The sequence below is a fragment of the Bradysia coprophila genome, unplaced genomic scaffold (genome assembly GCF_014529535.1).
Source record: "Bradysia coprophila strain Holo2 unplaced genomic scaffold, BU_Bcop_v1 contig_588, whole genome shotgun sequence".
In the NCBI taxonomy this organism is placed as follows: Eukaryota; Metazoa; Arthropoda; class Insecta; order Diptera; family Sciaridae; genus Bradysia; species Bradysia coprophila.
Genome location: NW_023503827.1, coordinates 393604 through 408028, shown reverse-complemented (window position 1 = coordinate 408028; position 14425 = coordinate 393604). Strand labels below are relative to the sequence as shown.

General features: G+C 32.3%; 1 protein-coding gene across 3 annotated transcripts in view; it reads left to right on the top strand.

Moving 5' to 3' along the window:
* The first annotated feature begins 1115 nt into the window (after nt 1-1115).
* Nucleotides 1116-14425, top strand: part of LOC119083333 (myocardin-related transcription factor B-like) — a 68185-nt gene continuing 54875 nt past the window's right edge. Inside the window, exons 1-3 of one of the 3 annotated variants that reach the window (XM_037193024.1) lie at nt 1116-1285; nt 1907-2042; nt 3983-4006. Coding sequence is in view for 1 of the 3 variants with exons in the window: in XM_037193022.1 (XP_037048917.1) it covers nt 9060-9117 (58 nt within the window). In the remaining 2 variants the exon portion in view is untranslated. Of the gene's footprint in view, nt 1286-1906; nt 2043-3982; nt 4007-8429; nt 9118-14425 lie in introns of those variants that run through there. The other 2 variants (XM_037193023.1, XM_037193022.1) reach the window with 2 other exon arrangements.

Here is a 14425-nt window from a genome sequence, read left to right as displayed (position 1 = left end):
TCTATCATGGATAGCCGGATATAATAAAATAACAACCAGATTTATTTTCATCTTTGAATTACATTCGAAATTGAGGGTGAAAATTGTTGGAACTTGTCCGATTCAGATTGAAAAAAAAGTGATCAAGCTGTCAAAAGATCCTTACTTAACCGATTCGCTCTTGTTACATTTTTCAATTTTGTCCATTCAGTATTCAGTGTACAAAAAGATTTCAATTTCAAAGAAAACAAACTTAAAGTCGTACATAACCTAACCCATGACATTTCACCGATAACCACTTTATAAAGATTTTCAAATTTTACTTGAAAGAGAATGTTATCACCAGCATTACTATGAATATACACCCAGTTTCATTATTACCTTGAATTTGCAGTGTAGTACTACTGGCCACATAGTCCACAACAATGTGCATTTCATTTGCTCCGTTCGTTCCGTGGTTTTTGTATCAGTGCCATCTTTAGTCAATTGTAAATAGTTTTTATTAATGAATTGAACCATGGCTGCAACTGAACGAGATTTATCGAAGATTCTCTACTTATTCTCATAGGTTTGTGCTCATTAAATCTATGGCATAGACAGTAAAGTTAGTTTTAAACCTCTTCCGCTACGTCAAGCATAATATTATGGCTTGCTACAGCTCAAACTACGATCACTCACAAGACAAACCTATAGATAAAAAGTCACTGCTTCGATTTTTATCCCGTGTTAAGCATTTTTCATCCTCAAAGGCAAGGTTCTGAAAGAACGATAAAGCACCTTGATTTGGACACGAAAGCAGTGGCAGATTTTTCTAGTATGACTCCATTGAGTTAGAAGAAAACGTTTTGAGTATACCAAAAATTATGGAAAATTATGGACAATTCACGCCGTAAGTGCGGTCGAAATTCAAAATGGAAAGTGTGAAGGTTTTCTAACGTAGCTCACTTTTTCATCAAATCGTTCACTTAAAATTAAAATTTTAAGCACACTTACGGCGTGAATGGAACAGTTTGCAACGTTTTTCAAGTTTTCGAGCCACGGATTTTTTTCAAAAGAGTGCTACAGCCATCTGTTGGAGTTGTGCACTTACAGATTTGATCGACAGATGTCGGTTTTAAATCGAATTTCTGAAACGTCAAAGAAAAGAATTCGCGGCCATTAAATGACATTTTGTCTAGTTTTCGTGAAATAAATAAACAAAATTCTCTTCATTGAAATCGGTAAACTGTTCCGTAAATCCGTTCGATCATCTCAACAACACATGCTGAATTTGTTCCAGATTTGAACGAGACTAATTTCTTATCAGGTAAATAAGTTATACAATTATCTGCGACCGAATTATTTCACCCCACCCACCTGATTTGTGTGATTTTGTTTTCGATGTTAACGTTTAATTTATTCCTCCGCATCTGCTCGATTATTTACTTAAACTAAAATCTAATCGAATGGTTCTAGGAAGACATAGTTAAATTAGTGCCTATGATGTTCAAAATCAGTATCTGGATTCGTGAAAATTCAACGCTGGCAAAATCTATCATTGACAGCTACACTATTTCGCACGTATTTTAAGAACTTCGGTGTCCTGCATTTGTATATTCGTCTGTGAATTGCATAGTGTGTACGAATTTCCGATGTGTAATGCTGATTCTAACATGCTTTAATCAATGTTGATCCGTTCGTCTGATAAACTGTCCCCATACAATTTGCAAGCGCAATAAAAGGTAAATAATTATATCATTCGCATAAAGGCAGATAAGGAAAACTCGCCGTACATGCTTTTATCAATTTCTGTTATTTATTTTTGTTATGCCAACAATATTATCGAGACTTGAGTTTCTCTTTTTCCGTGAATTTTACCATTTTGCCATATACACAAAAAAGGTTTATGATAATCCCTTTTAGTATACATCAGCCTTATCTGTTTCAGTTCGGTGACGCAACCAAAACAAATTTCTTCATATCAACAAAAATAAACGGTTTCTTCAATATCATAAAATGCTCGGAAAATGTAGCTTCCTGTTTCCTATGGCTGTTTCAGTGGGATTATTCTTGTAACTCTGAAAGTATGTTGCTAAACTTGTTACAATTTCATGCGGCACACCAGCCATGTAATAACCTAAAACTAAACTTGCTTTTGTTACATTAGATGCAGTAGATCTACAATCTAGTCATTCTGTTCCACATCAGTCTACCTACACGGTTAGTCCAACTTACCAAGTTACGGTGAGGACAAATTCTGCAAAATAAGGCACATTCGCATTATCTCGTTGTGGTTAGAAACCGTACGGAATTTTGTTCGTATATTCCAGCGACAATGAGTTAACATAAGTAGTTACACGCGGGTAAATACTGGGAAAGGTACTATTTGCTAAAAGTGACCAATAGAAGAAAAGGGTTCGTCAATGGAAGTAATTGAAATAGGGTTTCTCGCGTAGTTTCCCCTTGGCGCATAAACGACCCGTATAATTGTAGTGAATATGAAAAAAGACAAGAATTTTTATGTCGGACCAATGATTTCAGCCTAAATTTGTGCTACTGGTATTAAAGTGGTGTATGGAATGAGGTGCTCCCGGTGCTCCTTTTCGATAACCAATCATTATCCAAACATTAATTGTCGAGTATGCAGCGAATATTTAGCTATAAAAGCTATGTGTGACGCGAATAACCGTCAATCTGATGTCTTTAGTTTTCAATGGTTGCTCCTTTCAAAAACCTTTGGCAGTGTCTTACTTCTTTAATCGAAAAGCAGCGATAACTACACATTTCCTCCTGTCCATAATTTTGCAACATCTGGTTTATAACCAGCTGGTGTAAATGTTTTTGTCAGTACAAGTAGTGAATAAGCCGGTTTGGTTACTTACTCGATTTAATACGAGTGCCTAAAAAGAATGACAAAAAGATCAACTGGTGCAAAAACAACTCATACACAGAAATTAGAATTAATTAGTGTACTTTACAGACACGGTGTGGGCAAGGGTGGGATCTGTGCGCAGTTTCCATAGCATCTTTACCTGCCGCATTAAGTCTTTTGTTCATGACTTACCTTGCCTGACTTGTAATATCTCGGTAATAGGAAAAAGTGCTTCAAAATTATGAATCTTCGGTAGTCACTCCAACTGTTACTCGTCTTTCGGAAGCTGGAATCGTTGATATTTACAAATGTTATCTTAAATGTTTATTCATTATAACGTGCTTTTAACTTCCCGTAAACTGTTCCATAGAAGTAGCAGATTTAATCATTATTTAGCGGTACACTCGCCGCTTCTGAACAGTTAAATTACAATTCAATAGAGTCGCGCCCTTGAGAACTTTGCCCGCATGTCATTCAACGATACATTCCGTAGAGCTCGTTCGTTTTTCAGAAGACTGATTATGTGAGTTCTCTTACATTGCAAAATGTTGAAAGAGTGAATTGAAATCAAAAGATAAGAAAATTGGTTTTATACCTGTAAGTCCTCAATATGTGAAGAATGCATCTCAGATGAACTAGTAAATGTTACTATTTTCCATTCTACTTCTCTGCGATTTTCTTTGGTATCACCTTTTAGTAATGACAATCAACTTCTTGAAGAACAAAAGCTTAAAACGTGTTTTTAATCCACAAAGAACTAAAGCGATGAGAATTAATTTTGTGGTCAACTCTTTTGTAAAACTCGTGCAATAATTTTCAATTTTTCTAATGCGAAAAATCGTTTCAAAAACTGATTCAGAAAACCGTTTGTTTCATGGGAATTTAGACTTCACGCTTGAAATTTGATAAGAGTGAAAAAAATGTCGCTGTAAATGATTAACTGGAAGCAAGAGGTACTTAAATCAAATTCTTTCGTTGTTGGCTTTAGCGAAATTAATCTTTGCGTCTATTACATCCAAGAGTTTTTTTTTTATTACGATAAGATGCTACGGAAGTCGTGGATTTCTGTCTCAATTCCATTTGGAATACTTTAATCTTTTATTTCTTTTAACTTTTTACCATATCTTCTAAATTTATCCATTTATTTTGCAGGTTTAAGTTCCTGTTTTATATTTGGTGAGTACATAGCTTATACCAAAATATTTACATTTTCTTCACAAACGATTCAGATGATGAATTTTCATAAACGAAAAGTTGAGATCTGTTTTGTATATTCAACTAATTAGGAGATAATCATCATGTAAATGTTTGCATGGTGTATGTGTGTGTGTTTACTTGCTTGTCAGCATTGTTTACAATTTTGTGATTTTAAGCACAATTTTGTTGCAGAAATGGATGGAGTGCTCAGCATTAAATTTAATTCTTACTTTTTATTTCTGAGACAATTTGACTCATTAATGGAATGCAAAAACTCTTGCTCCTTATATAAAGAAAATATTTTTTTTTTCTAAACTTTTTTCTAAATCGTTTTTCACTACTAATTTAACAAGAAAATAATTACTGAAAGCTTTTGACCGCGAAATTAATAACCAAAAATAATGACCGCACTTAATCACATACCAAGCGGCACTCAACCACAGAAGAATAAAAACAAACAATTTAGTCGAAAAAAAAATTAACTTGAACGAAAGCGAAAAAAAAACACTGAAAATTTATTAGATAACCCTCCTAATCATTTCAATAAACAAAAAAAAGTGTTTCCATTCAAACGCGCAGCACAAACATATCAGACCGAGAAGCGAAAAACCTCTTTTCCACCTGTTGGCCCAATAAATAAACGCTCAATTATTATAGAGACTTTCATAAAGGAATGTCCCATAAAAAACAAACAAAAGAAAAAGTGCTAAGTAGCGTTAGTGGAAGACATAAAGCAATGAAGTAAAGTCGAGTGTAAAAAACACTAAAAAAAATCATTGCAGACAGACACGAGTGACATAAAAATATTGAAATTGGAAAAGTTATGATAAAATTAGGTTTTTGTGTGTTGAATAGTGCCATTGGATAATGTTTTGTTGGGATACGGTTTCGTGCACGTGTGATAGATGGGTTGTAATGATTCGGAAAAAAAATCTGGGGAGCTACATTTTGTATTCGGTTTATGACATTTTAATATTTGAACTCTGTTTTTCATCGTTTTTTCGTTCTTATTCACTGTCCTTGGAGACATTCGAAATGGAGGTAATATTCGAGACAATTTTTTTTTTCTTAACAGCAGTTGAAACACCTAATCTGTTACATCGAATGTCTCTCGAGCATGTTCATGCCAGACAAAATTAACATTTTAGATCTTCAATTTTTTCGACTCGTGTAGTATATGACTTCTCCTGCTGTCATTTCAGTTTACTGCCAATTCGGCAACAACCACCACTAACGAATAAAGACCTAAAGCACTGGAAATCCTACATTAATATTGTCATTTTGATGTGACCTAACCTTTGAGACTGAAATAATATCAGAAAAAAGATTTGCCTTTCGAAAGACTGAGTACGGTTCTACGATTGGTATTATTGTTTCGAATATAGTTAAATGAACTTAATTTGATAAATGACACAAAAGCTCAATCTAAATAACGACAACCCATAATGAAATCTAAACACCACAATAAAATCTGATTCCGTGTGTGGAATGTGTGCCTATTTGAATCCAAAGTAATTAATGACGGTCAAAACATCGTTAGAATAAATCCAGATTGCCATTAAGCCAAGCCAATATATTTATATTATATAACAGAAATTACCGAAACTTTTATGTCTAGTTTTATGAACCTTATACAGTGAAAAGGCCTTGCATACATGAGGATTTATAAACAGATTTTTTTTTTCTTCTTCTTTTTCTGCGTTTGTACAAATACAGAAATATCCAGAGTTTATTCGTACATGTAATTTTGAATTTTGCTCGAAATGTTTCTATTTCTAGCATAGAAAATTCAATTTAATGCCTGTATTCCATTTGTAGCATTCATTTTCCGTTCCACATCTACGTCGAAATTATTTATGTGAGTAATGTTGAGTGAAATTGTTGACCGACGTTGCATGGAAAAACGATGAAAAGTGATGAGTTGAAAGCTTAATATTAAAAATTCAGATGTCTTATATTACCGATAATCTCTTCACAAACATTTGGTTTACATTAATTAAAATGTAAATCTAACGTTCAATATACCGGAAAATATGAGTGTGGATATTTTGCTCATTTCAGATATGTTAAATATGGAGTAGATAACATTTTAACCGCGAAAAGAAGCATCGAGCCAACTCAATTGATATTTCAGTTTTCAGTCTTTGAAATGCAAAAAGAGAGCTGAAAATAGCTTTTTAAAATGGTTTATATCGAAGATTTTTGTGGATTTAACTTGTCCAGCATCAAAACGATGATATTAAAAGCTATGATTTATTGCCTTTCAGTGGACAGTTTATCTTCTGAATTTTATAAATTTCCTAACATTTATAGAATTACAAACACACGAACGTATATAGCTGAAAAATATGTGCGAAGAACATACAAATTGATCATAAAAAATCTTATGAGAATATATATATCTTCGTCACTATTAGCTGGTATATTCTTCGTATATGTCGCCCACACAGTGATGTTTTCGAAAGAAAATGCTAAGGAAAAAATTGCAAAAGTTTTGTCAGTCTAATCGACGGAAATTATTCAGTATTCGGAGAAAAATTTGATTTTTACTGTTGATTTTATTGTGTTTTGTTGTAGATGTTTGGGAGGAACATTAAAACAGTTTATTACGTCAGAGCGAGATTAATTTCAGCCATAAATTTTCTTCGTTGTTAATGAAATTTATTTTGAAATGCAAAAGAAAATATGAGTAGCTCATATTCATGCATAATAATGTTGGATGTTAGATAAATTGCTCAAGATTGTCGCGTTGTAACATTCTCAAAAATGTGTCATGAGGAGAGTTTCAAAGAATGGAAGTTTTCTATTTTAACAGAGCTGTCATTTTTCTCCACTTAACATGTCTTCAGCCAACATCAAGGGTGACAAATTAAATTGTGTACTACTGAAGGGTCTATAAATTAACATTGATCAAAATACAATGTTTGACCTTACTAGATATACTTAGGATTGAAAGCAAGTCATTTTGTATCAGAACGTATGTGTTCAAGAAAAAGGCCGGTAACATATCGCCAAATGTAACTGGAATAAATATTACACGCGTGGATGCTCTCCGGAACACTTATTTTCATTCCAGTCATCCTAAAAAGCTCTTTCAGATAACGTTGTGTTGGTATTCTTCTACATGTAATAAAAATGTTTATTGACACATTTTAGATCACGCTGTAGAAAACAATATCAATATTCCATCATTTCGGATTAAAGTGCCGCGGGCGATTGTATGTTTCTCTACAAAAATAAAATCAATGTTGTTCCAACGAAGAAAATATTGTGTAGTTACAAATTTATAACAAGAGAAGACAACAAGGCCTTAGGATGTAGTGTCTACCCGACTTTTACAGCGAATAGATATTTCAATCACTTAAAATAACATTTTTGTTATTGCTATTATTGCTTATTCCAGATAGATAAATCAATTGCTTCCAAATCTACCAGAGTTTGCGAAAACATTGCAATCGAACGCAATATACATTTATTGATAATTACATGCCATTTTCAAGGCTGTCCGCTGCATTGTAATCAACTGGAATCACATTGATTTTGTGGAATGCTCATACCGCAAAACTAAAATGCAAAAGGTTCACCATATCAATTTCATTGGAATTTCTGCATACATCCCAATAAATATTCGCCATTGGTATTCTATCCCAACTTAAATCATATAAATTCATAGAAAAACCTACGAAAATTTATAGTTATTTTTACGAAAAAATGTACCATTTAAAACCAAATAAAAAATTGGAAAATTGCAATTTATATAACAGCTGGAATGAAAATATTTGGATAGAAAATCAATGTGTGTTCCTCTCTCTCAATCTCTCTTTATACGCTTATGGTCTCTTTATATACCCTTTACACGAATACCGTAATTGATTTAGCCTATACTGCAAACGTTTATTTTATGCTTGAACGTTTATGTTTTCGTTTTCCATAATAAAAAGTTGTTTAACCGAGGCAAGGAATTTTGTTTTTTTCCTCGATTTTCGCTTTTACTTCATGTTTACGGCGATTACCGTAATCGGAAAATTAAAAAAAAGTTTGTAAAACAAAGAAGACTTTCAAAAGTATTGCGTTCAAATACGTCGAAAAAATAACATTTGAATTTTTATGTATATTTTGGTGAAGGCAAAATTTTCATTCTCCAATCGGTTATCGTTTAACTCTTAAGTCTTGTTGTTGCTGGCTTTTTCATCTTTCTATTTTCCTTTCGAATTCAACTACTACTACATTGTATAATGACTAAGAATACCAAAATAGATGTTAACGACGGCGTCGACGTCGTTATCTCGGTCGAATACGAGATCGTTCTGCGATCACACATCCTATACACACATGCATAATAATAATAATGTGAATTCTATGCGCGGTATGGACCATCACTTTTTGGCTAAAATGTTTCAGACTATCAGTAGTACGAAAAACGCTGACGTCGTAACCGTCGTCGCAGTCGTTCGAACATGATCAAGTAGCTTCTTTTTATATTTATATTTGGACAGAAATTTATAAGAAAACGATTGTTTCGTGAATGGTTAATTTTCTTTCACTTTACCTGAGATGTTTCGAAAATGTTTAGAAAATAAAATTGAACCGAAAAAAGAAATAACTTTAATCTCGTCGAGATACATAAAGTGAGCTGTAAACATAGTTTGATCGTGCTCTTATTCCAAATTATATTATTTCAAGTGTTGAAACAGCGCACATGTCGATGAATGCATAATTACTTGAATGAAAATCGATTTTTACTTTTTTATTTCGATTTGTGTGTTTTTCTACTGTTCTGGTGGATATTCAATATATGGTACAGTTAATTAAAGCTAAGATTTTAAACTTATTGCCGCAAAAAATAAGTGGAAAGAAATTTATTGTGTTACGAAAGGTTCATTGTTGAATGTCCGGACGGATTTTCTCACTTTCAATTTGTGACAACGCATAATATGAGATAATGTTAACTGATAGCATGGTGTTAAATGCGTAATCATTGTTTACTGGACTGGGGGCATGAACGCGGTGTGAGTTGTGGCCCCAGGAGATCATGCCAGTCAGTACCGATTGTGGACAACCACCTGCTAAACGCTGCAGATATTGTGACGGTAATTTAAACTTAAAGTCTCTGCTTTTGCCATTATTTTTCCTCACAATTATTTCACTAAATATTCAAAGCTCGAAGTACATTGAAAATCAGGGAGACTAGCGAACATTTCATTTCGATTTGATATTTTGAATAAAGTAAACTAGTGAAGAGGACATGACATGCGTTTAATTGTTTTGGATTCTTGTGGTTTGATTAATGTTAGCTTTTTTACTAAAACACTCTCTGTACGTAATGTGTCTTCTATCTGTTAACTATTTTGTTTCCATTTTGAATTATTTCAAATGTCCCAGCGAGTGATAACTTTTGTCGACGAGAACGGTATAATTTTAAACAGTATTGACAGTGTTTTGATTATCCCTTATCCATGATCCCTATATTTATCCGAATCATATCACATCGTGCACACAATCATGTTTTCTGAAACTTTAGTCACACTTGTCCACTCAAACCTGTGTGCAATTAGACCTCTGTTAACTTTGTTTCTTAAATATTTTACTTTGAGGATTTGTCACCGTTTAAGAATAGATTATGCAGAACTGCACTGATTCAACCCACATTGTTTAAAATTAATTATCTTGCATATTTTGGTGGCATCCACAATGACGATAAACTTAAATGAGATTTCACTTTCTTCGATAATATCTAATTATTTTAGAAAGCTTAAGTCTGAAGAAATTGAAACTTTTAGGTCTGTGTTTACGAAGGTTTGTGTTTACGGTAAGCAAACTAACTGTCATCTAACCCATTCTTTTGTTTTAATAATAAAAAAGTTACGTCTAGTTTGCAACTTCTCTGCAAGTGTTAATGGTTTTATTCATTTTTTCATTAGACTTTGATTCACAATTTGATTACGATCCTGTTTTTTGTCTCTGACCTAAAACTTAGAACTAAAGTCATTTAGATTCTAAACTCATTTAGGCTTTCAGACGCTACAAGTGTATTACGATATACTTGTTGAATCTATTACTACTTGTGATTAAAGTATCCATGTATCTATTTCCGAAAACAATACTGATTATTTATTTCGTAAAATTACTTCCTTTTTCTACAATTTTTGCAATTACAAAACACTTCACTGTGAGACTGTTCCTTCAACATTGAAACAAATGCAAGCGAAGATACTGCATTCTGTATTTTTGTAATAGTTTTATGCTTTAATCAGTTCATAAATCAAACTTTCCCTTAACGCACAAAAAATGGAATTTCTTTTTTTATTCCTTACATATCGTAAAAATTTTACGTTAAAACGCAGGTGTCTACTTTTTGTTTATGTCTTGCGTTACAAATATGATAGATTGCATTGTGATGGCAACTGACGTATACGAAGTCTGTAGAAATAGATGACAGCTTTTTGTAGGGCTTGTACTTTAGATATGATGACAGTTATATTATTCAGCATAACATAATAAAGAATTTTACAAAAATAGTTTACCGTAACTTAATTCTACATTCATTTGTGCGATAATTAGAATTCTTTGTACCTGAAAAACGAACACTTTTTTATTATGTTGGAGTATTATAGCTCGTCACAAGTCATCCCGAGAAAAACTAATTTTTAGCTTACGCTCTAAAAGCATTAATGGTGATGTTACTGGAGTGTTGAATTTCCATCTAATTTTTCAAACACTTTAGAAAATCAAATTACCATATCAACATCAACTATTTAAACAGCAAACTTATTTGCTAATGATAATTATAATACTACATTCACATGGAGTACAAAGCGCATATAAAGCGCAAGATGATAAAAACTAACATGTTAAATTGAATATTAGAATATTCGAAAGTAGTTATCGAAATAATCTAATATCGGAAGCATTAATGTCCACATAACTTTCCCTATCAATTTAACCTTTCGTTGTAACATTTAAACATTTAAATCGGCAGGCGTATCGTGATATAATTATTAGATCTGTCCATTCTTTTGTTTTCCTGTTATTCGATGCTAAAAAATCGTTTACTTCATTTGTTTAAACATCAATTTTGGAATATGACAGGATAATATTGAAACAAATCTCTTATTTTTGACATCCTTGTCGATAACAGATGACTCCTCGTTTCTTGCAAACTTGGTATCTGTTTCATTCAGTATAGAATGTTCTACTACAAAAAACCTTATTGTGAGTGCAAAGTTCACAATGGAGGTTCAGCTAGCGCTATGAAGTCACTTTCCATTGCCTCAATTGTTTCAAAACTTGTTTATGTAGAAATCCTAACGTCTTCCTTCAACGCAATCAATATTATCTATAACCGAAACCGTTTCATAGAAGAAAATAAAAGTTAAAGGCATACTCTTGAGCTACAGCATTCCGAACTAATTAGTTTATTTTTCTTTTATTTTCTATTTTCTATTTATATAAGGCATATTATAATAAAACTTGTGTTTATGATGTTTAAAGAAGTAAAAAATGTGGCGAAATTGTTTTTGTTTGAGAGCACATAGATAGAATTCTCAGGGCCGCAGCAGGAAAAAAAAACAAAAAGCCAAACATCCAACAAATATTACAAGTTCACTCAAAGTAGAATTTAAAAAAAAATGTTTAAAATAATTTCAGTAGGGAGAAGAAAGACGCAGAAGACTCAGACTCAGAACGACCTTAAAGTCTTACACCTTGATGCGAGTATAAACACCACCAAAAATCTCAATGAAGTAATTGAAGTCACTGAGGCGGCTTAGTAATTTAGCCCTTTTTTGAAAAGTTAATAAATTGTTAAATAAACGACTTAGTCGAATTAAAATCTAATGACTTGAGTGGAAGTCATTCTGACTACGGATCTGAGATCATTGTGTGATCTTATTATTGTCTAAGATATTAGAAAACGTGCTGAAATTTTGTTCTCCGAGATTTTTTCTTCTTTTAATTCAACAAAAATCCGATTGTGAAAATTTTTGCGACAGGTGTTTGTAACAGTTTTAGTCGCTTTTTTCTGAATAGACGGATTGCAGATAGAAAAACATGTCTTCTAGAAAATTTCCTCAAAATTACTGAAATATAAAAAATAAATAAAAATTTACAAAACTCTAAAATAGACTTTTGATACATGGAAGTGTGTTTTTCTTTATATAAATATGTTTATTAGTTTGACGAGAGAAAAAAAAAACATTTGAAAATAAAATTTATCAAATGGTTAATATATTTATAGTCATCCGCTTTTGGCTTTAGTATGACATTTTCAACAATTTGGAAACAAGCCCAATGATGACTACTTTTTAATATAATTAATTTATATTACGAATCCTTTGTAAATGAGTCAATCATTTTTAGCAAATTATTCACTCACTCAAAATACATGTCTATTTGTTGTATAGTTCGTAGCACAGCAGAAATTTTAACAAAGTTTTCACAGTATACTGAACCCTCATTTTCAAACATTCAACATTAATGCTTTTCATTTTCCGGCCATGAATGTGCAAAAAAAATTTCAACTCAGGAAATGTGCGCTCGTACTTTTCATATTATAAACTATGTGCTTATCTATGTCGAATAACTATTTGCCATACATAAAATATTGTACATAAAATATGAAAATGAAAATTTCTCTTCAATTTTATGCATTTAGGTAATTATACAAAAAGTGCTTCCACTAACGTAATAGAATAGTCGTTATACATTTTTCACACTTTCAAGTTGATTCACTCAGTCTACATCTATATGATTCCGACGCAAAACGTCCATATGTATAACGAACAACAGACGACTACCTTCAGAAAATTGTTTTCAGTTTTCCGTGAGTAGTTTTTTTCTTTCTTGTGAATAGAAACGACAAGACAATTTTTTGTTAAATTTTGTTTTTTATTTTCATTTGTGAAGGTAGAGATGATATTTTCTACTGACACATATTTTTTTCGATTTAGGTCACACTTAACAGCATTAGTTCTAATACAGAACGATGAAATAGTAGAGAAGAAAAAAAAACAGAGAAAAACAATTTCTCTTAATCATTTGGAAATAATGAACTTAGTAGAAACCATACGTAGAAGTGTTAAAATGTCTAACATAACAACTTAATCAAATTTCGTCTTCCATGTGCCAGTAACTTATGTTTGGTTTTCCTTTTCGCAAGAGATTATTGCGGAAAGAGTGTAGAAATTTCGTAAATTATTATATTTTTCGAGGGCCATATGCGTTCATTTAACTCTATTTGAATTCTTACCGAAAGGGATTGTTTTGCTTGATTATTCGGAGATTGATAATGATTGATTGTAGAATAGATTTACCCAAATATGTGCAGCATTTGTTATCTAATGATCGCGTTTGGAGTAAATCATTTTGTTTTATTGTATTTATTCGGTACACATTATCAAAACATGTCAGGCTCCGAATGATTTTTCTATAAAAAAACTTAGTCGAAGTTTGTCTCACTTTACGAATAAATTTCATTTTATAACGAGAACTCTACATTATTGTAGATGCGTTGCTCGTTTTCGAAAGACTGTGTCGAGCAACTAACTTTCTATTATGTGCATTGAAAGTATAAACAACACCTGAACCGAACAATGTAGAATTGTGTAAAGTTCTAAATTTTTTAAATTCACATAAAATGCATTAAAATAGCATTATATGTTCGTTCTTTTAAAATGGATTATTTAACTGCAATCATATATATATGTAACACATATGGCAAAGGTGTTTCGAATCACGTACATGCACTTTAAGTAAATTTTCTATAATGCTAAGTTGGGACATCTATTTATATCCAATACGGCCCACATTCTGTTTCGGGTTTAATGTTATGTGTTATTTAATGTATGATAAACGTTAACGCCCGTGTTGCATTGCTGATGTAAATAGACAAGATGGAAATAGCTTTGTTTTGCAAAAATTGGGTTTCATGGGACACATTTGCTTGACTGCCTGAAATTCAGGAACTTCGGTGCGTTTTAGAAGTTTAATCAAAGTTTCGCAATTAATATGTCAAAATATCGAATATTTGAAAAAATTACATCAGAAAGTGATACGACAATAGCCTCAACATGTAGCTTTTCTTAGTAAATATAAATTATTTTAATATATTGATAAACGTACTAGTATATGATAGCGCCGGCTCGTCTGGCCTACAAACTCTATCGAGCAGACACTTAAGTTGCTTCACCAACTGATGCAGCTTTCATGTGTTTCCTAACTTTGTAATTTTGTACCGCTCCCTGAACCTCATTTTTGACGCCGCGACTGCAGAGTGCCTACGTGGTCTCTACAATGCCGTACAGTTATTTCGAATAAAATACTTGTAAAATGTAAAATAAGATGAGCGGACTCAAATCGGTTTTTTGTCGTATTTTGTAGAAGTGACAACTAAATGAGGTC